The sequence below is a fragment of the Megascapheus bottae genome, chromosome X, assembly GCF_031878675.1.
Source record: "Megascapheus bottae isolate mThoBot1 chromosome X, mThoBot2.hap1, whole genome shotgun sequence".
NCBI lineage: Eukaryota > Metazoa > Chordata > Mammalia > Rodentia > Geomyidae > Megascapheus > Megascapheus bottae.
The window spans coordinates 74,130,640-74,156,217 of NC_143547.1; the positions used below are offsets into that span (position 1 = coordinate 74,130,640).

A 25,578-nucleotide genomic window follows, 5' to 3' on the forward strand; every position below is an offset into this window, starting at 1 on the left:
TTAGATTTGTCTATGTGGGCTGGCTCCAAACTACAGGTCACAGATCTCGGCCTCCTGAATAACTATGCTTTAGGAATGAACCACTGGTGCCCAGCTCTAGCTTTAGCCTTTTGTAGCCTGTTCTGCTATAGTATAGATTTGTACTATGCAAAGCTCTCTGTGTATTTTTGTGTTCATGTATCTGTGTGTCTATGTGTTTTAAAAAAAGTAATGTAAAATGTAAACCACTTTCATTCATATACAATTTTCTCAGAATATTAATAATTTATGCTACTGACAGTAGCTGATTGCCCACTACATTAACTCAACAGAAATCAGAAATCTAAGAAGAAATAATAGTACTCTGTCCTATTTTTTTTCTCCTTTAATTCTTTTTGGCCACATTCTCTAGCTTTTTGGTGTTTAGATTGTGATTCTGTTATGCTTGTGTATTTTCTCTTGTTTCTATTAACTCAACAGTCTCAGTCCTTCCTTCAAGCCAGTGTCACCATTAATAAAGTGAAGCCTATATTCTCTCTCTCTCTCTCTCTCTCTCTCTCTCTCTCTCTCTCTCTCTCTCTCTCTCTCTCTCTCTCTCTCTCTCTGTGTGTGTGTGTGTGTGTGTGTGTGTGTGTGTGTGTGTGTGTGTGTTTTGTTGATGTTCTTAGCCAGTTCTGGGGCTTGAACTCAAGACCTGATTGCTGTCCCTTAACTTCTTTTGAGCTTGACCATTTGAGCCACAGTGCCACTTCTGGCTCTTTTCGAGTGGTTTATTGGAGACTGGAGTCTAATAGACTTTCCTGCTTGGGCTGGCTTCCAACTGCAATCCTCAGATCTCAGTCTCCTAAATTGCTAGGATTATAGGCATGAGGAACCAGTGCCCTGTAATACTCTTTTATTAGTATAACTGTTTTGCCACTATTCTGGTGGCTAAGTTTTGAGTGGTATTTCTCCAGACTCATTTTTTTTTGCCAGTCCCGGACTTGAGCTGAGGGCCGGAGCAATGTCCTTGGACTTTCTCAAAGCTAGAGAGCTCTACCACTTGAACCACAGCACCACTTCCAACCTTTTCTATGTATGTGGTACCGAGGAATCGAACCCAGGTCTTTGGGCATGCTAGGCAAGCCAGTAGGCCAAACTCCTGGCCCTCCAGACTCATTTTTAAAGCTCTATCTTTTTCAGTATACAGCTGAGCAGAACATATAGATTTTTAGAAATGCATAATATTTAAAAAATTCCTGTGTTTATTAGTCCACTCACAAACTACCACTGAAAAATAATGACATAGGGCTTTCCAGCCTTCTCCTTATGAGACTATGCAGCACCACTGGAAAGTTTATTTTTTTAACTTATCTGGAATTTAAAAGACTTGGTAAGGAGTGCCTCTCCTGGCAAACCACACTGTCACTATCCCTAATAAAACCATTTCATAGAGTCAAACTTTTTCACACCTAACCGAAAAGAAATTGTGGATTAGGTCCCTGGTAACCAGATCAAATCAGTTATTTTGGCAATTTTATAACAGCTCTTTAATAGTCCAGGAATGCTGGAATGCCTCCAAGGGAACCCAAATTTGTTAATTCTGAATAGCAAATCCTCAGTGGAATGACCATTTAATAGACAGTATCACAATTTAGGTTCCTGCTCAGTAGAAAAATCTTTCTTTGGTGATAAAAATTATATATATATATATATATATATATATGTATATGAAAGAAGTGATACAGTTTCTCTACCTCTTCTCCTTTTGCTACTTCATTCTTCTAAGAGAAAATATTTAATCCCTACAAATCTCTGATTATCAAGGACCACATTATGTCCTACTTAGAGAGCAGGAAGAAAGTAATGACTTGATAGACTCCTGTGTATATTTTACTTTTCTTTAAAGAATGTTCAGCTTACATGTCCTACCAGTAATGATGGGCCCTACAGACATCTGTGGTATATGATCAAGACTTGACCTAATCCATAGAGATTAGGACAAAGGGGCTGGGAGAGTAGCCTAGAGGTAGAGTGCTTATCTAGCATGCACAAAGACCTAGGTTCGATTCCTGGGTATCATATACACAGAAAAAGCCAGAAGTGGTACTGTTGCTCAAGTGGTAGAGTGCTAGCCTTGAGAAAGCCCAGGGACAGAGCTCAGGCCCTGAATTAAAGCTCCAGGACTGGCAAAAAAAGAAGAGATTAGGATAAGTGCTGCAGAAAACAAATTTTTATTTGCTATTTATGGAAACCAATACAGATGTCTTTCTGATAATTCTAGAAAAAGAAGTAGACATATAATCTCTGATGTAACAGGAACTGCAGAAAACATATTCAAATATAGGAAAGAGCTTTGGAAGGTAAGGAAGCTTTGGAAGCTTCACAGGTAAGGAGTTTAGAAAATAAGAATGAAGGAAAACTCAGAGATAAATGGGAAGAGATGGTGCCTCTGTCTATTCCAGTGGAAAATGACTTCCAGCATGAGGCTGTGACTATCTAGCTGAATGTTTCCCTGTGTTACATTGTTATTGAACAATGTGAGAAAACACTACCACACACACACACACACACACACACACACACACACACACACACACACACATATATACACCTTTCTCTTTTTGCTGTAGAATTTGTTAATTATCTATTCTATTTTTAAGTGAGGTATTTCCATCATAGTACCTCTACTGGATTAAGACAGAAAACTAGAGCCCCTTACTTTCACAAAATATTTCTGTGGCCCTGAAGGCATGAGTTTCTTCATGCCTAACAATCACTGGGCTGGAAAAAGTTCAGAAGAGTCATCATATCCATTCCCAGTCTCAAAGGACTACCACAGCTGTAGCTCATATGAATGAGTATGTTTTGCTTCTATAAAAGTTCAGTAAGGAGACTAACATCCATTTATTGTAGGATTTAGGATACTGGGATTGTGGCCCAATGTTCTTCCTTTTATCAAACCTCATTCCACTCTCTGCTGTTGTTTAAGCTCATTTGTTTCCTTTTAGTTTTAATAGAAAGAAAGAATAACTGTTTACTTTCTGATTCCATATGTCAAATATGTAATTTTCCAAACAAAGAAGAGTAATAACATGAAAAAATTGAAAAATAAATGAATGAAAGTTGAAACAATTTTATTAAAATGATATTCTGGGACATAAAATATAGAGTGAAATACAGCAATAAACCTGGTCCCAAGCTATATGGTCCAATGGCAGTTGGGAGTAGGTACAGATAAGTTGGGCTTCTTCTCCTCCTTTCCCATTCTTTCCTGGCTGCTATGAGGTGAACTTCGTCCTCTAACATACACTCATACTATGATGCACTGTGTCACCTCAGGATTAAAGGTAACATTGCCAAGTAATCAGGGACAGAAATCTCTGAGCTCAGGAACCCAAAGAAATTTTTATTAAGACTTGGAAAATATCAGTTTAAGTGATGTAAGCCAGACCCAAAGAAACATAGGCTCCATGGTTTCCCTCATTTGTGACAATTAGCATATGTTTAGGATAACAGAGAATCCTAAAGGATTCTAGAGGATCATAACAGCTCAAAAGCTATGTGCATATGTCCACAAAGGATGAGGCTAAGCAAAATTAACTCCGGGATATGGAAACAAGAGTTTTATCTTTGTTGTTCTTAATATACTATGTGAGGATATTTCTTTTTCTTCTGTTCCTTTTAAGGTTTATCTCATATTGTTACCATACCTGGCATTGTTACTTGGTATATTGCATATGTTTATTGTGTATTTGGGAAAGTAAGGGAAAAATAATACTAGGGGGAGGGGGTAAGAGGTAAGGGGGGAAAAACATGGGAAGGGGTAACAATGTCCAAAAACTAATGTACCCACTACCCGGTGAATGTAACTGTAACCCCTGTGTCCATCACCCCAACAATAAAATAAAATTTTTCAAAAAAGACTGAACTCACAGTATCTACAAACATAATCTTTCCTCCTTTAGACTCACTTCTCAGTTATATATTACCATAATAAGTGAAAACTAAGTAATATATTTGGAGATTAAATCATATTCCTCATATAGAAATGGGGCAGACAGCTCTGTACACCCAATACAATTTCTAAGTTGTAACTGAAGTCCTGGTTCAAGGTCATTCTCACAGACTAACATTACACAAGGCAACAGAAGCAGAGAATCAAGCATGAGAAGTCTAAACTTAGGTACCAATAGTTGACTTAGAGTAATTGCGCTCTAAGTTCTAAAATGATCAACCATTACAAAAGGAACAGAAAATTCATGCAAGATGCAGTGTCAATTGATAATGTTCTTAAATAAAATCTAGAAACTCAAGAAAAATACAAAACTAAAACTGCCATACAAAAGATCAGAATTTATATAAAAATACAGATATATGAACAATCTAAAGTGTGTTTCAAATAAATATTTAACATTTCAAAGAAACAAAGGGACTAATATCCCAAGAAATGGTAGCAGATTACAAGATAGCAACACGCAAACTTTTAAAATTACAAACTTGGGAGAAAATATAGTTATTGAAAATAAAAAAGGGTGGGGGGGGGAGGGTAATGGGTACCAAGACATGTGAAAGGGTATCAATGTATGTGAATCAATGCACCTTCTATCTGGCAAATATCATGTAACTCTTTTATTAATTACAATAAAAAATATATTATAAAAAATATAATGAATGATTGTTGTCCTTAATGTACTATGTTGTCTCTCATCTCCTTTGCTGTCCCTTGGTTATCTCATATTGGTATAGTATCTCATTTTGTTATCTGATATATTGAATTTATTTGTATTTGGATATTTGAAATTTGATAGGGAAGGGGGGAAAACCAAGACGGGTGGGGGGTGGGGAGGAGGGAAATGGGTACCAAGACATGTGAAAGGGTATCAATGTATGTGAATTAATGCACCTTCTATCTGGCAAATATCATGTAACCCTTTTACTAATTACAATAAAAAATGCAGAACATACTCAGCAGAAAAAAAAAGAAAACTCAACATATATCCTAAATAGTATGCATGGAAAGAATTTGTGAATTGAAGAATAGAGATAAAGTAATGTCATTATGGGATATATGTTACAATGGAAAACCTATGGCAATATTAAGAGATGTAGAGAATAAATTAAATGAGATACAAAAATATACATCGAAGACAATTTTGCCATAGAGAAAAAAGATAAAGGGAGAAAAGGTAATTTTCAGAAAAATGACTAAAATTGAAGAGATAAGTCCTTTGACTGAAAACATCATTCTAAACAGGCTAAAGAAACATAAATCACACATTTAAATATCTCATTGTGGTCAGCAAAGAGGAAAGAGAAAATCTTAAAAGCTAGACCGAGAAGACAAAAGAACTTAAAAGAACACTATGATCAAACAACAGAGTTCTCATCGACATACAAAAAAAAAATCACAAAGTCATTAGGTAATATCTTCAAAATCTTGAAGGAAAATGAAAATGCATCTATAATTTTATAACCAGCCAAACTGTCTCCAAGAATGAGGGCAAAATCAAATTATTTTTGTGCATGAAATTCAAGAACGTTATCATTATTACTTACAGAGAATTGTTGAATAGTTAATGAGAAGAAAAATGGCCTAACAAAGAAACAAGCTGTAACAAAAAGTAAGAAAAGAAAAAAAATAAAAGTTTCTGTATTCCCCAAAGCAAACTTTTTACATTTTAAACACAACAGTATTTACTTCTTTCAATTTTATCTGTAATTTATGGTCTCAATTGAAACATATTTTTTGTTGGTTGTAGGATCTGAACTCTGGGACTGGGTGCTGTCCCTGAGGTCTTCAGCTCAAACCACCACCCTACCCTTGAGCAACAGCACCAGTTCCAGTTTTCTAGTGGTTAATTGGAGATATGAGTCTTGAAGTCTTTAGTGCCCTGGCTGGCTTTGAACTGGGATCCTCAGATCTCAGCCTACCGAGTAGCTAGGATTACAGGTGAGAGCCACTGCACCCAGCTAAATTGCAACACGAGCCATTAGCGCCAGGCTTCAACACTTTTTCCTTTAATATAATTGGTAGCCTATACTTTCCACTTTTCCATTTCCTAACAAATGTGGCAATGTCATTCTTTCTGACAGCAGCATAGAATTCCATTGTGTACAAATACCACATCTTGTTGATCCACTCATCAACTAAACATAGAGCTCCCCTATGACCCAGCAATTCCACTACTAGGCATTTACCCAATTGTCCAGAAACAAGGATATACTAAAGCCACTAGCACAACGATGTTCATTGCAGCACTATTTACCATAGCAAAAATATGGAACCAATCCACGCAAGAACTCTTAACTCAAGAACTCAGTCTGGGAGCATGGCCTAGTGGTAGAGTGCTTGCCTGGAATGCAGTAAGCCCTAGGTTTGATTCCTTTGTAACACATATTCAGAAAAAGCTGCAAGTCGTGTTGTGGCTCAAGTGGTAGAGCACTAGACTTAAGAAAGGCCAAAGATAGTGCCCAGGCCCTGATTTCAAGACCCAGGACTGGCAAAAAAGAGAGCTTCAGAGAAACATAGAATCACCCTATAGGATGACAGCACTTCTACTCTGAAGACCTAAACAGGGTCATATAGCTTTCTCTGGGAATGAGGATGGGATGACAGGCATTCTCTGAAGCATTCCATGTCTCCATGTCTTTGCTGTGGGAATCAGGCCTCACTTGGAGGGAACAAAATGTCATTGAGAGAACCCCTGCCTCAGAAAATTACCCTAACCACAAACTGTGAAAGGTAACATCCTAGCAACCATGTGAAAATGTTTCTGCCTGGCTCCCCCCAGAGTTATTCTTAATGTAATAACTGTGCAGTCTGAAGGAGTCAACTGGCAGTCAGCTTTATACTGTCATAAACCTCTTTGGGTCAGTTCGTTTGATTTATGTACAGCTCCTCATCATTTCCAAGGTATGCTTAGATGCAATTCCAACACTACTTGCACAGGACACATGCCACAATGGTACATCTTCCCTGATGCCTACTGTCCATGGCAAGATGAGGTTGTTTACAGTCCCTACAACACATCTGGCAATGCCTTTTAAATGATTAAAGGTCCAATGGAAATTTGTTGCTAGTTACTCAGTAACTTATCGGTGTCTACATGTCTCACATGGGCTGTAAACTGTATTGAGAGGCCAATTTGAGCTGCCTAAATATGTCCTATTGTTATTTCTGTATGGAAACTTCCCTTCAGAGGACTTGGGATGGATTGGATGAAGAGAAAAAGAAGTCTTTTACCTGGGCAGCGAGGGCAGCACAGATGAGGAATATGCACAGGAGAGAGGCAATGAAGATTTGGACATCTGACTCTGCTGCAAAGCACATTCCCATTCTGAAAGAAAGAAGGCACCAAGTAAACAGAAATGTCTTTTAAAGGTCACTGGGATTGTGCCAGTTTGGGAAACAGTCACTCAAGAAACTGAATGCAGCAAGAACTTTTCTTTTTCTCATCACCAGCATCACTGCTAGATAGATTGAAAAGTTATTGGCAGGTTATTCTATGGCTGTGATCATGGCTGTTCTATATTCAAAGCCTCCCATTAATTGTGGGAGGCTTCCTCTGGCGTGGCTCTGTGGCATTTCTACCCTTCCCCTATTCTCACTGCATGTCTTTTCCAAGAGCCCAGTCTGAATTTGTAATCATCTGCTTGATGGCATGTAAGGGAAGGAATAATGAATAATGGGTCCCCTGAGCTGCTACCCACCCCTGTGCAAGAAGGCATCCCTAGCACGTGAATCCTGGATTCTATATAACTCTGCCTTGGTCCAGTAGACTGAGTGACTCCTCTCCTCATTTCACTTTTCAGCCAACATTTTTTTAAGAGTTGGGAATTGAGCTGATTAGCTAGTACTCCTGGGTGGGGCAACTGGGTTCCTGCCTGATTCTCTGTTAGATGATCCCTAGCTTTGACAGCTTTCAGCTATTGCTAGAACAAAGGATGACTTTGGAAGTATATTTTACATTTACATTTCTCATCCATAATTCCTTTGAAGCAAAGGCTACTTGTATCTGTCAGGCTCTTATGGGGAAAGAAGGTGATGAAACACATGGAGAAAGAAAAGATGCCTAGTGTGTGAGCTGTTGGTATTTGAATTTTATTAACATTTACACTGCCCTGTAGACATCAAAGTCTCAGCCTCCAAGGGTTAGCTATCTGTCTCCAATGTGTCAGATCAAGAATGTGGCAAAAAGAATGCCATAATTAATCAACTAATCTGTTACTGAATGTTATATGTAATATATACTCTGGTTGTTTAAAGAGGTAAACTATTTCTTTCCCAAATCAGAATCATCTTACCACATCCCCTTTCCTTTTCTAGTTTGCTTTCTAGACTAATTTGTTAGAATGCAACATTTGGAGGGGCTGGGAGTTTGGCCTAATGGTCGAGTGCTTGCCTAGCATGCATGAAGACCCGGGTTTGATTCCTCAGTACCACATACATAGAAAAAAGCCAGAAATGGTGCTGAGGCTCAAGTGGTAGAGCTCTAGCCTTGAGAAAGTCCAAGGACAGTGCTCAGGCCCTGAGCTCAAGTCCAGGACTGGCAAAAAAAAAAAGAATGCCACATTTGGAAACGCCACAGAGACTCCTTACGTATCACAGTGCTTAGAGTTAGGTAGTATCATCTGGAAATGAAATAAGTGAACCTTATCAAAAATCACACTCCCGGGGCCAGGAGTTTGGCCTAGTGGTAGAGTGCTTTCCTAGCATGCATGAAGACCAAGGTTCGATTCCTCGGTACCACATACATAGAAAAAAGCTGGAAGTGGTGCTGAGGCTCAAGTGGTAGAGCTCTAGCCTTGAGAAAATCCAAGGACAGTGCTCAGGCCCAGAGCTCAAGCCAAGGACTGGCAAAAAAAATCACACTCCCACTCCCCTTGCTTGAGTGCTAAAATGAATCTTTAATATTGTGCACTAAAATTCATTATAGAGGTAGGAAATTAATAATTATAATGATAATTATAGTGCTAATAATGGAGATGGCAATAAGAGCTGTTAAATTGTTTGAATGTTTACCATGCCCAAACTTGTTTTAAGTGACTTAGATTACTGAATTTAATCTTTACCAAAATTCTTCGAAAGTGGTGATATCATCATCTCATATTAAAGAAGGTGAAGGAATTTTCAGAGGTTGAGTAACATGCCTGGCATAGCATGGCTTATAGGTGGTAAACTCAAATTTGGAAACTTGATTCATATTAATTCTAGAACCTACAGACTCTTAGTATCTTCTGATCTTAACTGAAGATTAGGTTTCTACATGTAAAAAATTCTAAACACTCAAAATTCTGCTCAAATGGAAAAATATCCACCCTTGTAAATGACACTTCCTTCTATGGTTGGGCATGATGTGAGAGTTGAAGTCTTTGCACATGTCCAAAGTAACAATCTGGTCTTGAAATGTCTTTCTGAATTCGGAATTCTTAATTCTTTTGTGTGTGTGTGGTGGAGATCATGGGGTTTGAATTCTGGGCCTATGCACTATCCTGAGCTCTTCAGCTCAAGCCTACTGCTCTATCACGTTGAGCCACACTGCCAGTTCTACTTTTCTGGTGGTTAGAGATAAGAATCTCATAGAATTTCAAAGCCTGGGCTGGCTTTAAACCGAGATCCTCAGATCTCAGCTTCCTGAGTAGCTAGGATTACAGGAGTGAGCCACCAGCTCTCAGCCAAAAATTCTTAATTCTTATGCCAAGTGTAAAGTTTCCCTTCCCAAAGGTCTTAATGCAATAGTTCTCCATCAAAGGGAACTCACTTATATCTGAAGACGGTTTTGGTTATCACAACTCTACTTTGTGCTATTATCATTTAGTAGGTAGAGGTATTTACCAGGGTTGCTGGAAAATACCTTACAAAAGACAATCCTTATCACACAAAAAAATTCTGTCCTCAAATGTCAATAATATGGAATTTGACAGACCCTAGCCTAATATGATCTTAGGCACTTATTTAGAAATATAAACCAGAGCTGTAGTCCTAGGACACAGCTATAGAAAGAAGATGGAACTACCTATTTTATTTATTACAAAGATGATATTCAAGGTATTCAAAAGCCTGCAAGTGACTGGATAGAAGCCAATAGCAAACCAAGACAATTGTAATCCTTAACAAGGTACAGGCCAAGCTTTTAGAATCTTAGCATAATTAAAGTTATTAGCTGAGGCAACATAAAATACACTTTCCTAATGAACCAGTGTATAATCTCTTTTAATCTCCTGTCTAAAGTCCAGGTATAAAAATTAGTTTCCACAAACTATTTGATCTTACAATTTAGGCATTTTTTCCAATTATCAAGTTCTTCCTTCTCCCAACATGTCTTACAACATTAGCCTAAATGGCTGTAGATACCTGTCCATAGCAAATACTCACAGATCCCATGAAAACAAAGTCAAAAAGCAATAGAAAAAGCAAGGTCTGTTTTTCCTTGTGTCTTAATTTTATTTATACTTTTATGCTGGCTATATGAACATCAGAAGCCATTCTGCACACTGAGGAACAAACATGAGAAATTGTACCTCTGAGCAGATGCAGCCCACACAGTAAACCAACCCATATGGTTCCAGGTAAGGATGCCATTTCTCCCCCACTCTATACTTCTTGTCTTGAAACATACAATATGTCTCTGAATCTGTAAGAAAGGAAATAAATAATATGTCTGTTAGAAAATATGTGCCAAATCACAAAACCAAATGTGTTCTCAGATTCTATCCACTTTCATATCATGTTAAGTAATTACACATCCCTTATGACTGGCTCAGTGTTTTACATACTTTCCTTTCTGGATTCTCACAATGATCCATAAATACTGTTAGTCTTGTTTATACTCTGAGGGAAATCAAGAGTTGTATAAATGATAGTAGCTGAGAGTAAAAACCCAAATTTTAACTATAGTTCCCTTATAATGGCAAAGTGAACATATCATTTGGGAATATAATTTGAAATTCAAGCTAATATCTGAAAAATAGACAGTAGAATTTTTTAGAGTAAGTATCTTTCCCTACATATGTTGACACTATCCAATCACTAAATATTTGTGCACTTGCTGTTTCTCAAGCACTATACTAAGTACTAGGAATAAAATGATGAGCACATTTTTTTACACACAGTTCCTGCTTCCATTTAACTTTCAGACTTCCTCTTTCATGAACAACTCAACAGTTAACTCATTTCATTTATTGGCATAAAAATTTTGGCAACCCATGATTTCATGTATGTCACATAAAATTTTGAAAATTAATGCAACTGTTTTCAGGAGGAAAATAAAAACTAATAATTGATGCTATTAAAAATTTTGGCAACCATAACTTTTCTGTACCCTTTTAAACTTGAGCACATACCATATTATTTGTCTTGCTTTATATATCTTCTTTCATTATTAGGAATGTCAGAAAGTAGACAAATTTTATTCTTCAGCTTTTCCCATCACATGATCCAACAAACTCTGGGACAATGAATGTAATCAATTTCGAATTTTCTGGTAAATTGAATTTCTAAATCAAGTGATTTATCTTCCGGCTTTTCTTTATTCCTTTCTTTCTTACTTGCTTGCTGGCTTGCTGGCTTGCTTGCTTGCTTGATTCCTTTCTTGGCTTAAACTCTGGGCCTGATAGCTGTTCTTGGGCTCTTCAGTTGAAGGCTAGTGCTCTGCCACTTGAGTAACTAGAATTATAGGCATGAACCACCAAAGCCCAGCTTGTCCCCTCTTTCTTATAAAAAATGAAAAATAAACCAATGCTCTTCTTGCAGCAAAGACATTATTTTTCCTCATTTCACTACAGATTTCTCTATTATTAAAATTGAAAGAGTAAGGTGCATGTGGCTCATGTCTAATCCTAGCTACTTAGGAAGCTGAGATCCAAGGGTCAAGATTCAAAGCAAAGCCAGACAGAAAAGTCTGTGATATTCCTATCTCCAATAAGCTCAGAAAATCCAGTAGAGCTGTGGCAGCAAAACAGCTCAGAGACAGCACTTAGGCCCTGAGATCAAGCCCCAGAACCAGTAGAAATCAAAATGAAAAGATTAAAGGAAATACAGGCAATTGAAGAACTGAGTTATTTTCAATAAATAATAAATGTTATCAGTACTGCAACTATTTTAAATAATTGAGATCAACTAGTTAAAGATAAAGGGGTAGGGCCAGAAGTTTGGCCTAGTGGTAGAGTGCCTGCCTAGCATGCACAAAGACCAGAGTTCAATTCCTTGGTACCACATACATAGAAAAAACCAAAAGTGGTGCTGTGGCTCAAGTGGTAGAGCTCTAGTCTTGAGAAATGTCCACGGACAGTGCTTAGAACCTTAGTTTAATCCCCATGACTGTCAAAAAAAAAGGAATCTGAAGTCAATCACACACACAAAAAATACAGTGTCAGAGTGCTAGCTTTGAGGGAAAAAACCCCAAGGACAGTGCTCAGGCCCTGAGGTCAAGCTCCAGGACTGAAAAAAAAAATAAAAAGGGGAATGTCCAGGATTGTGATGTAGTGGTTGAATGCTCACCTGGAATGCTCAAAGCCCTGGGTTTAGTCCTTGGTACTACATACACAGAAAAAGCCAAAATTGTGGCGCTTTGGCTCTAGAGGCTGTGTGCTAATCTTGAGCAAAAAGTTTCCAAAACAGTACCCAGTCCCTGAGTTCAAGTCCTAGGAGTGCCAAAAATCCAATGGAAAAAGTATTTAAGAACATGAAAAGGCATTTTTTGTTGTTGTTGGTTGTTGGCCAAGATGTTGTCCCTGAGCTCTTCAGCTCAAGGCTACTGCCCTATCCCTTGATCCACAGTGTTACTTACAGTTTTCTGGTGGTTAATCAGGCTGACAATGAACCATGATCCTCAGATCTCAGCCTCCTGAGTGACTAGGATTACAGGTGTGAGCCACTGCTCCCAGCAATGAGCAGGCAATTCTTGGGAATAGAGAATGCATGCAAAATGATGTTTTTACCTCCCTAGTAATCAAATATATCTACAATAAGAAACATGCCTCACATCACTTATAGAATCTATGAATATTTCCAAATGCCCTTCATATAAATTCTAATTTCCTTTTCTTTTCTTCTTTTACTTATATGTTTTGTAAAGGTGATGTACAGAGGGATTACAGTTGCATAAGCCAGGTAATGAGCACAGTTGTTTTTGAACAGTGTCACCCCTCCCTCATTTTTTGACAGTCCTGAGCCTTGAACTCAGGGCCTGAGCAATGTCCTGGGCCTTCTCAAGTTTACAGCTCTAGCACTTGAGCTACAGCACTACTTCCAGCTTTTGTTCTATATATAGTACTTAGGAATCGAACCCGGTTCTTTGTGCATGCTAGGCAAACACTCTACCACTAGGCCAAACTCCCGCCCCACCTCATTTTTGCCCTGTTTTTTCCATTACACTCCTTCCCCAATTTGTACAGTTTATTTTCAACATAGTATCTAATCAAGATAACTGCTGAATTGATTCACCCTTACTTCTACCATTTCCATGCTTCCAATTTCCTTTTCAAACCTTTATAACTTTTAAAAAATAAACTAGGAGAGAAATCTGGATTTGGATTCTAATTAACACTAGCTGTGTGATATTAAACATGTCCCTTAAACTCTTTCAATACCAGTTTTCAACATCTATGAAAATGGATTATATTTCTTAAGCAGGTATTAGAAGATGACATGAAAGTAAGTTATAAAGTATTTTGAATGCAGTGATTTTTCTATTTACTTTTTCTCTATAAAGTGACACATACATGTTCAATGTAGAAGATTAGAAAACAGACAAACACAAAATCACAATAAAATCATAAAACTATGTAAATATGCACAGAATCCCAGCATGAGAAATGATCATTTTAGCATGCTAAAAACATATAAATTACCCATGACTGAAGAAATCCAAAAGGAAAAAATAGAAACTATTTTCTACTAAGTACAAATGAAGACTCAATATATCAGTTAGGTAAAATTCAGGAATAATTTCTATAAAAAATCATATTTAAGTACTTACAGTATAAATGGAGGAAGCGTCAAATCAGTACTTTAAGAAAGCAGAAAAGGCAAATCACAAAATCCAAAGAAATAAGGAAGAAAAGAAATAAATGATATTCATTGGTTGGGTACAGGCCTACCCAGGTTCAATTCCTCGGTACCACACACTTAGAATAAAAGCCAGAACACAAGAACAGGCCTGAAGACCAATGGAATAGAATTGAGGACTCAGATATTAACCCATAGACCTATGGCCACCTAATCTTTGATAAGGGAGCCAATAAATAGAATGGAAGAAAGACAGCCTCTTCAACAAGTGGTGCTGGCAGAACTGGTTAAGCACCTGCAGAAAACTAAAGTTGGATCCTTCTTTGTCACCCTGCACCAGGATTAACTCCATATGGATCAAAGACCTGAAGGTAAAAGCAGATACACTGAAAACTTTACAAGAAGGAATAGGAGATACACTAGACTTCCTTGGCACAGGTCAAAACTTTCTTAATAAGGACCAAGAAACACAACAAATCAGAGAAAGTCTGGATAAGTGGGACTGCATTAAACTGTAGAGCTTCTGTATGGCAAAGGACATAGCTAGCAAATTAACTAGAAAGCCTACAGAGTGGGAGAAGATCTTCACTAACCTTACAACAGACAAAGGCCGCATATCTAAAATGTATCAACAGCTCAAAAAATTGAATCACTCTAAAACTAATCTCCAAAGAAACAACCATCCCATTAAAAGATGGGCCAATGATTTAAAGAGAGTCTTCTCTGAAGAAGAACTAAGAATGGCCTACAGACACATGAAGAAATGCTCAACATCTATGGCCATAAACAAAATGCAAATAAAAACTCAATATTAATTAAATATTAAATATGCAACTAAAATATTTCTATATTTTTTTAAATTTAAAGTTGTTGAAAACTATCATACAATGAACAGTCCAGGCAGTTTCACTGGTGTATTTTAGCAAACATTCTACTTCACTTTTTAACAAAAACTGAGCAGTAAATGCTTTGAAATGATGAACTTGATGAAAGAGCCATTCTATCCCAATGCTAATCAAATATGTTAGAACAGAAGCTACACATCAATATTCCTCACAAACATGGATGATAAAAATTATCAACAATATTTTAGTGAATTAAATCAAATTAAATATTAAAATAATGGTATATGAACAAATAAGTTTCATCTTGGAAATGTCAGCGTAGTTCAACCTTCCCAGTTCGATTAATGCAATGCACCACATTCAGTGTATAACCCACACTGTCACTGCAATAGGTGCAGAAAAATCATGTGACAATTATACATTCATTCAAGACTAAAACTCAGAAAACTGGGAAGAGAACTTCTTCAATTCGATAAACAGCATCACAAAAAAAAACCCTAACATTACAATTTAAAAAATCTGAATTCTTTCTATGTCTGAGATTCAGCCAAGGATATCAACTCAACCACTTCTGAAGATCTTTACCAGTAAAGTCAGACAAGAAAAAGAAACAAAAGGCCTACACATTGGAAGGCAAAATGTAAAACTTTCCATTTAGAAATGTCACAATTTCTACACAGAAACCCCAAAGAATAGATTAACATGTTACTATAACTTGTAGGAAAATTTAGCAAAATTGAAGGAGAGAATCCCAATCCACAAAAAAACTGAAAGAAACCAAGTACACTTATACTTTCTATAACAAATAAGTGGAAAATGAAACTGTGTTAGCCACCATTTACAACTTCTTCAACACATGAAAATCTTGAGGTATAAGTCTATAAAAAAAACTCTATTCTCAGAAAACTGCAAAGAATTGATGAAAGAAATAACTAAGATCCAAGAAAATGGGAAGATATATGGTTTATTGTGGATTAGAAGATACAATATTATCAAGATGTCAATTCTCCTCAAACTGAATTATAAATTCCATGGAATTCAAATCCAAGTATTTGTAGGGTATTTTGTAAAAAAAAAATGGTAATCTAGTCAAAATTTTATATGGTAAATCTAAGGAAGTAGAATAGCTAAAAAAGTTTGAAAAAGAAAGATGTTAGAGACTTAATATAAAACTATGATTTCAAAAACACTATAAAGTTGGCAAAAGGTTACATAAACAGATCGATAGACTATCAAATAACTACCTATACATATGTAGTCAATAGATTTTCCACAAAGGTTCAAAGGAAATTCCATGGAGAAATGATAATGTTTTCAACAAATGCTGCTGCAACTTTTGCATAGTCACACACAACACAAAAAGATGAAATAAACCTTACTTCATATCTTACATCACATACAAAAGTGAAAATATTAAACCTAATATTTTAAAACTTTCAGAAGAATATATAGAAGACTATCCTGGTAACCTCGGGTTAGGCAAAGAGCCATAAGCAAACAGCATAGCCTATAAAAGAAATACTATTAAACATGACTGTGCTCAAAGAACAATGACAATAGCCGGGAATAATGCCTTTGAGGAAGGTGGATCATGAGTTCAGGCTCAGCTTGAGCTATATATTGACATACTGACTGAAAAACAAAACATGAAAGGGGATGAAGAGAAAATCCACACTAAACGTGCTTATTGCAAATTATATTTGATAAATGACTATTTTCTACATTATATAAGTAAATGAGAGCAAATATAAAATATAAACACATTTTTAAAAAAAGAGTACAGTTTAAATTGACCTTTTACCAAAGAAGATAGAGAAATGTCAAACAGATTAGTCATTCCGTAAATGTAAATTGAACCTAATAAGCCAATTATTAGCATGACAAAACTCAAACAACTTGACAATTTCAAGTGTTAGTGAAGATATGAAACAACTGCAACTCTCATATTCTGCTGGTAATACAGCCACTCAGGAAAACAACTTGGCAGTCTCTTATAAATTAAACATAGACTTACTATACACCTCATCAGTCTCAATCTTAGTTATTTTCCCAAGTGAAATAAAATGTATATTCAATCAACAATCCGTATATCAGTGCTTAAAAGTGCCTTAATTTATACTCAACAACAACTGGAAACAATTCAATGGTTCTCCAGCTGATGAATTTATAACCATCTGGACAATGGAATATTAGTCATCAACTTAAAATAACGAACGGCTGATCATAAAAACATTCATGAAGCTCAGAGACATTACACTAAATGAAAAATGTCAGTACAATTACAGTTATTTGCATTCTGGAAAAGTCAAATTCATAGGACAGAACATGGATGGCAGTTGCAAAGACCTGAAGTAGAGAAAGGAATTGGCTACAAATCGGGAAGTGTCAGTCTTTGAGTGATGGGAAAAATCTATATTTTTATATTGAGGTGCCAGCATGACAGAATGCATTTACCAAACTCACAAATGTGTTTTATTTGTTCTTTTTCTTTTTTTTTATTTGTTGTGGGACTTTAACTCTAGGCCTGGGCATTGTCCCTGAACACTTTAGCTCAAGACAACCTACCCCTTGAGCCACAGCAACATTTCCACAAAAGTGTTTTCTTAAGATCAAATTTTACTGATTGTAAAATACATTAATATAAAAACACTTTGTTATGCAGTTTTATGCATTTTTGACAAATGTATAATGACAATATCCACCACTATACTGTTATCTAGAATAGTTTCATAGTACTGAAAATTCCCTCACTCCTCATTTCCCTGCCCCTACACATGGAAACCACAAATTTCATTTTTTCATATATTTTTATTATAATTAATAGAACGGTGACATTATATTCACCAGATAGAAGGTGCACTACTTCACATACATTGATACCCTTTCACATGTCTTGGTCCCCATTTCCCTCCCCCCATCCCTACCCCTTATCTTGTTTGCCTCCCTCCCTATCTGACTTCAAATAACCAAATATGCATATATACAATATATCAGATAACCAGGTGAAATACTGTAACAATATGAGATAACCCAGGGACAGCAAATGAGATGAGAGGTAACATAGTACATTAAGGACAAGACACAAATTTCATTTATTTTCCAGTCCTGGGCTTGAGCTCAGGGCCTGAGCACTGTCCTTGGACTTTCTCAAGGCTAGAGCTCTACCACTTGAGCCTCAACACCACTTCTGGCTTTTTGCTATATATGTGGTACCAAGGAATTGAACCCCAGTCTTTGTGCATGCTAGGCAAGCACTCTACCACTAGGCCAAACTCCCGGCCCACAAATTTCATTTTTAACTCTTTCGTTTTATCCTTTCTAGTATGCCACAGACATTAAAAAAATCTGTTAAAATAAGCTTCCATTTAACCATATTTGCCTAAAGTTCCTCCATGGATTTTCCTCAATTTCTCTCTCTCTCCTCCTCCCCTCTCTCCCTCCCTCCCCCCTCTCTCTCCCTCTCTTTCTTCCTCTCCCTCTCTCTCCCTTTTCTTGTGCCAGTCCTGGAACTTGGACTCAGGGCCCAGATACTGTCCCTAAGTATTTTTGCTCAAGGCTACAACTCCACTACTAGCTTTCTTGGTAGTTTATTGATGATATGGGCTTTCCTCCCCAGACAGGTTTGGAAACATGATCCTTGGGTTTCAGCCTCCTGAATATTAGGATTAAGGCATGGCCACTGGTGCCTGGTTCCATTTCTTTTTATTGCTGGGTAATATTCCATTACACAGATGAACTAAAGCCTATATATCATTTCTCTCCTAATAAATATTTTGGAACCATTTTGTGGAAATGTTTATTGAATTAAAGATTCCATAAGTACTAGAGTACATGTTTTGGTGTGGATATAAATTTGAACTCCTTTAGGTCATGAGTAGTAGTATATTTCCTGGATTGTATGATAAAGCTATATTTTGCTTTCAAAGCAATTGCCAGACACAGCTTCATTTCTAGCTTTTTGGTAGTTAATTGTACTTTCCCATTGGTCTGGCTTCATATTGCAATCTTCAGATCTTAACCTCTTGAGTAGCTGGATTACAGACATTAATCACTGGTGCCCAAAAAGCATGTCTTTCAAATAATTAGTCCATTTTGTCTAAAGTATCAAATTTGAGGATATAGAACAGGTCACAGTATTGTCATTTATTATTTTAAAAGTATAAGATCTTTGTTTCATTCCCATATTCTTTTTGTTTTGGTGGATCATGGGGCTTGAATTTATCCCGGGCACTGATTGCATTTGAAAAAATTGCAAACACACAATTTATTATGTCACCTTAAGCACCGGAAAAAGAGCAACAAACCAACCCTAATCCCAGTAGAAGGAAGCAAATTATTAAAATCAAAGCAGAATTAAATGAATTGGAGTCCAAAAAACTACAGAAACAATCAACAAACATGGAGTTGGTTCTTTGAAAAAATTAACAAAAATTGACAGACCCTTAGCAAATCATACCCAAAAAAAGAAGGGAGCACACCCAATTAAACAAAATCACAGACAAGAATGGTAATATCACAACAGAAATTACCAAGATCCAGAGCATCATGAGGGAATACTTTTCAAACCTTTATGCCAGCACACTGAAGAATCTAGAAGAAATGGATGAATTTCTAGCCAATATTAACATACCCACACTGAACAAAAAAGACCTAATCCAACAAAACAAACCTATTTCAAGCACTGAAAGAGAAATGGCAATAAGACACCTTCCATCTAAGAAAAGCCCAGGGCCAGATAGATTCACAGCCGAATTCTATAAGTCTTCAAAGCAGATCTCACACCAATACTCCTCAAGCTCTTCTACAAAATTGAAAATGAAGGCTCTTTGCCAAACTCATTCAAAGAAGCCAGTATAACCCTCATCCCAAAACCAGACAGAGAGTCATCAAAGAAAGAGAACTATATACCCATTTCTTTGATGAACATTGATGCAAAACTTCTCAACCAAATAATGGCCAACCACCTTCAACAACTCATCAAAAAAATCATACACTATGATCAAACAGGATTCATTACAGGGAGGCAAAGCTGGTTCAACATACGCAAATCAATTAATATAATTCAACACATCAACAGGCGCAAGGACAAAAATCACATGATTGTCTCAATAGATACAGAAAAGACATTTGACAAGATCCAACACCCCTTTATGCTAAAAGCTCTGGAGAAACTAGGAATCCATGGAACATTCCTCAATATAATAAAGGCTGTGTATCACAAACTCACAGCTAGTATTACACTTAGTATAATAAAGGCTGTGTATGAAAACCCCACAGCTAGCATTGTACTTAATGGCAAAAAGCTAAAGCCATTCCCTCTAAAATCAGGAACTAGACAAGGATGCCCACTCTCTCCACTCCTCTTTAACATACTATTCCTAGCTAGAGCAATAAGGCAAGAAGCAAGCATAAGGGGGATCCAAGTAGGGAAAGAGGAAGTGAAACTTTCTCTCTTTGCAAATGACATGATTCTGTATATAAAGAACTCTATAGACTCCACTCCCAAGCTTCTTCAGCTGATTCAAAACTTTGGCAAGGTAGCAGGGTATAAAATTAACCCTCAAAAATCAACTGCCTTCCTATATGCCAACAGTGAGAGGAACGAGGCAACAATCAGGAAAGCAATTCCCTTTGCAATAGCCTCAAAGAAAATAAAGTACCTAGGAATTAACTAAGAATGTAAAAGACCTTTTTGATGAAAACTTTAAAACCCTGAAAAAGGGAATTAATGCAGAACTGAGAAAATGGAAAAATCTCCCATGCTCCTGGATTAGAAGAATCAACATTGTGAAAATGGCAAACTTCCCAAGGGTTATCTTCAAATTCAACACAATACTCATCAATATCCCAATGTCATTCTTTAAAGAAATAGAATAAGCAATCCAAAATTTCATATGGAACAATAAAAGACCCCGTATAGCAAAAGCACTTCTTAGCAGGAAGAACAGTGCAGGGGAATTTCAAAGCACACTTTAGACTCTATTATAGAGCTATAGTGAGCAAAACAGCTTGGTTCTGGCACAAGACCAGGCCTGAAGACCAAAGGAATAGCCTGAAGAACCACAGAACTATGGTCACCTAATCTTTGACAAGGGAGCCAAAAAAATAGAATGGAAGAAAGACAGCCTCTTCAACAAGTGGTGCTGGCAGAACTGGTTAAGCACCTGCAGAAAACTAAAGTTGGATCCTTCTTTATCACCCTGCCCTAGGATTAACTCCAAATGGATCAGAGACCTCGAAGTAAAAGCCGATATACTGAAAACTTTACAAGAAGGAATTGGAGATACACTAGGTCTCCTTGGCACAGGTTGAAACTTTCTTAATAAAGACCAAGAAACACAACAGCTCAAAAAATTGACACTCCCAAACTACTCTCTTTTCTCATGTCTTGGTCCCCATTTCCCTCTCCCGCCCCCACCCTTCATCTTGTTTTCTCCACTTCTTTATCCAATTTCAAATAACCAAATACAAATATATGCAATATATCAGAAATAAATCATGAAAATCATTGATAATATCAACATGTATACTAATTTTCAAGTAAACATTATATGTCCTATTTCATTATTATGGCTGAATAATAGTTCATTATATATATACATATATGTGTCAAAACTTCTTTATCCATTCAGCAATCGAACAACTAGACTGATTTCATAGTTTGACTACTGTAAATAATGCTATGATAGACAAGGTTAGGTAATTGTCCTTAGTTAATACTGACTTACATTCCTTTGCATATATCCTCAGGAATGGTAGAGCAAAGTCATTATATTTTTCATGATAACACATGAACTTTGACACATATGTTCATTCTCGTTTAATTTATTACGAGACTGCTTCTTTGGCCTATGAGTTATTTGGAAGTTGCATTTATCATTGATACTGGTCTCTAGTTTAATTTCAATATGGGCTAACAACATACTTTATATGATTCCTACTCTTTAACATGTGCTAAATTGCATTTTATGATCCAGAACGTGTTCTATTTAAGTAAATGTCACCTTAAACCTTGTGAAGCATTTGTATTCTGAAATTGTAAGATGCACTTTCTTTATCAATCTATATAGCTATTAATGTATTATGTATCTGTCTATCATCTGTATATCAGATAATGTTGAGTAATAATTATTAGTCTACATAGGTACTTACTGGTTTTCTGCCTGTTATCTCGGTTTATTGCTAATAAAAGGGAGTAGAACTTTCTAACTGTAATGGTTTGTCTATTTATCCTTAGGTATATACAAAATAAACATTGTGATGCCATTTTTTAATTGACATTATTTTTCTATCTCTGGTAGCTTGCTCTGAAGAAATGCAGCAAATAAAGCTTTCTGTGGATTTTTAAAACTATTGTATGTCTTTCTCCATTTGTTTGCTTTTGTTTCAATCAGCATAATGTCATCCAGGTCCATATATATTGTGGCAAATGGCAAATCCCCTTATTTAAAAATGAACATCCTACTGTACATATTATTCTAAGTCAAACAAACCTCATACCCAGTGAAAAATAAAACACAGGGTATAGAGAGGAAAAGAGGACATGATACACAATAGATATAATGTAGGATGAATAAGTCTGAAGATGTGATATATAGTTTAAAATATTTTATTTCATCCAGAATTTTGCTCCATGAGTAATACTAATTAGTACTGATGTACTAATGTGCTAATGTAAATGGTATACCCATCTCTTTCAAATTCTCCTTGTACATTGCTGGTATATTGAAAAGCAATTAATTTTTGTATATTACTTTTTGCTTCACAGAATGGACAATCTTGTTATCTGTGAACAAAGGAAGTCTTCTTTCTTCCCTCCCAACTACATACCTTTTATTTCCATTTCCAATCAGAATGTATCTAAGAAGAATTGCTTCTTTTCAGGTCATTCAGCTGTTTTCTTGTTATAATACAAGTGAAAATTTCCAAGTCCTTTGTATGTCAAACTGGAAAATAGAAAGCCTTTCTGCTTCTTCAAACATCAGAAACATTATCATAATACTGTTATCTTATTAAAAATAATGCCTGATTCTACACTAATTATTAAGTATGCTGTTGCACATTTTTTAGTTAGTCCTTGGCATGGACTCAGGGCCTGAGGATTGTCCTTGGGTTCTTTTTCTCAAGGCTAGAGCTCTACCACTTGTGTTACCATGGAACCCGGTACCACATCGAACCCGAGTCTTTGTGCATGCTAGGTAAGCACTCTACCACTAGGCCAAACTCCCGGCCCTGGGTTGTTGGATTTCTGAGGATTCAATTTTCAAGTTCTCTGTATGGCCTGGATACTAGACCCATGTCTGATATATAGCTGGCAGAAATCTTCTATTCTATAGGCTGTGTTTTAAGCTCATTGATTATGTCCTTTGCCATGCAGAAACTCTTTGATGCAATCCCATGTATTAAGTCTTTTTTTAATTTGCTGTGTTTTTTGGATCTTTACTTAGAAAGTTTCTACTTATACCTAAAGTTTTCCCTACTCTTTCCTGTAACTGTTTCATGGCTTTAGATCTTATTTTGAGGTCTTTGATCAATTTTGAATTGATGCTGATACAAGAGGATAAATAAAGATCTAGTTTCAGTTTTGTGCATGTGGATATCCAATTTCACCAACACCATTGTTGAAGAGGCTTGCTCTCGTGTATGTTTTTGGCTGCTTTATTGAATATTAAATGTCTATAGGTCTGTGGGTTTATTTCTGGTTGTTTTATTCTATTCCATTGATGCCCAGGCCTGTTTATATGACAGTACCAAGCTGTTTCCATATCATGGCTCTGTAATAATGTTTGCTGTTTGGTACTGTTATTCCTCCAGCACAAGTATGTCTCTTGACATACTTAGCTATTTAGAGTCTTTTTTTGTTCCATAAGAATTCTTGTATTGCTTCCTGTTTCTCACTGAAGAATGTTGGTGTGATTTTGTTGGGTATTGCATTGAAGTTTTAGGTTGGTTTGGAAAGTAAGAATGGACTAAGGAGCTAGAGAGCCATCTTGGAAGAAGTAAAAAAGACCAAGACACAAATGGAATCCTGAACATATCTGTCTATAAAGGAAACGCAAATCAAAACAATGCTGAAATTCCACCTTACCCCAATTAGAATGACCATAAAAAATGAACCAAAGAAAATGATAAAATGGTAACAAATGCTGGCAAGGATGCATCCAAGAATCCAAGAAGGAGCCCTAATACACTGTCGGTGGAGTAGACTTTTATAATCACTCCAGAAATCAGTGCAGAGGTTTTCAAAAAATAAACAGAATTACCCTATGACCCACCAATTCCATTCCTAGGCCTTTATCCAAAAGATTACAAACCAGAATACAGTATAGCCAATAGAATGCCTACATTGATTGCAGCAGTATTCACCATAGGCAAGGTATGGAATCAGCCCAAATGCTGCTCAGTGGATGAGAGGATCAAGAAAATGTGGTGTATATACAACAGAATCTGACACATACATTAGAGGGAATGACATCATATCATTCATAAATAAATGGAAAGAAAAAGAAAAAATTATATTGAGTGAAGTCAGACCCAGAGACACAAACATTATGTATTTTCATTCATATGTAGAAGCTATAATTAGTTTACAAATGTATAAGTATTTTGGGTGGTATACACAAATGTATTAAATGAAATATAGTAAATTCACAGGAGATTTTAAAGAGTGTAACTCCTTAGAAAGCCAAAGTAAAACACCAAGAACTGGATAGAGGAGTAGGCCAATTGGGAAGGAATAGAAGAATAAAGAGAAGAGGGGGAGAACCAATCAAAATGCTGTGTATATTTTACAAAATTAAGAAGAATGCGGGAAAGAATTGGTGGGGGAGGGATAGATGAGAATGTTGAATGGGATAACACTGATCAAGATATATTGCATTCAGAAAAGCATTTTGCTTAATGGCAAATCTTTTGTATAACTACTTAAAGGTAGTAATTTTTAAGATTCTATACTAAAATATATTTGAAGCATAATCTATTAAGTATTCATCTGTTTGGAGCTATTACTAGGTTTTCATTTCATACCATTTTTAAGTTCCTTGACAAACATATTCTGGTATATAAATATCTTTATGCAACATTGGTTGTTTCCTGAATATATTCTTATTAGCAGATTTCCTGAGTTTGGAATTTTTTTCTATATTACCAAATTTCTCTACAGAAAACCTTCACTAATTTCCCAACCCATTAGAAACTGGATGATAATGCTTAGCTATGAATATTTTGTTTCCATATTTGGTAATTTTATAGAGGAAATATGACTGATAATTTTTATTATTAGCAATGTTGTGCATATATGTGCATACATAATCATTTTATTTAACATTCTGTAATAGTCCCATTCTCCTTAATATTTTGTATTAATTTATATTTCCTCAGTAAGAATTTATATTCGATATCATTGATCATCTGAGATAATAAGAAAAACTAAATAGTACTTTTTTATTAAAGAATGTATTAACATTGATTTTTTACATCATATTTCAAATGTCATGTTTAACAAACAAGCATTCAAGAAGGAAACCTCTATATACAATCACTGGCAATTATATTTTAGAACATAATTTAAATTAAGCTGAGGGTTTGTATTTCATAAGTACATATTTTTTCATGTATTTTTATTGTAATTAATAGAAGTGTTACATTATATTTGCCAGATAGAAGGTGCATTAATTCACATACATTGATACCCTTTCTCATACCTTGGTCCCCATTTCCCTCCCCCCCACCCACACACTTCATCTTGTTTTCCCCCCTTCCCTA

General features: G+C 36.1%; 1 protein-coding gene across 5 annotated transcripts in view; it reads right to left on the reverse strand.

Moving 5' to 3' along the window:
• Chrdl1 (chordin like 1) overlaps nucleotides 1-25,578 on the reverse strand; it is a 126,265-nt gene that overhangs the window by 77,834 nt on the left and 22,853 nt on the right. For all 5 annotated transcript variants that reach the window (XM_090326062.1, XM_090326061.1, XM_090326059.1 and 2 more), the window contains 2 exons: nucleotides 10,483-10,595; nucleotides 7,205-7,298 (listed from right to left, as the gene is read on the reverse strand). In XM_090326062.1, the coding sequence (XP_090182188.1) occupies nucleotides 7,205-7,298; nucleotides 10,483-10,595 (207 nt within the window). The remainder of the gene's footprint in view (nucleotides 1-7,204; nucleotides 7,299-10,482; nucleotides 10,596-25,578) is intronic.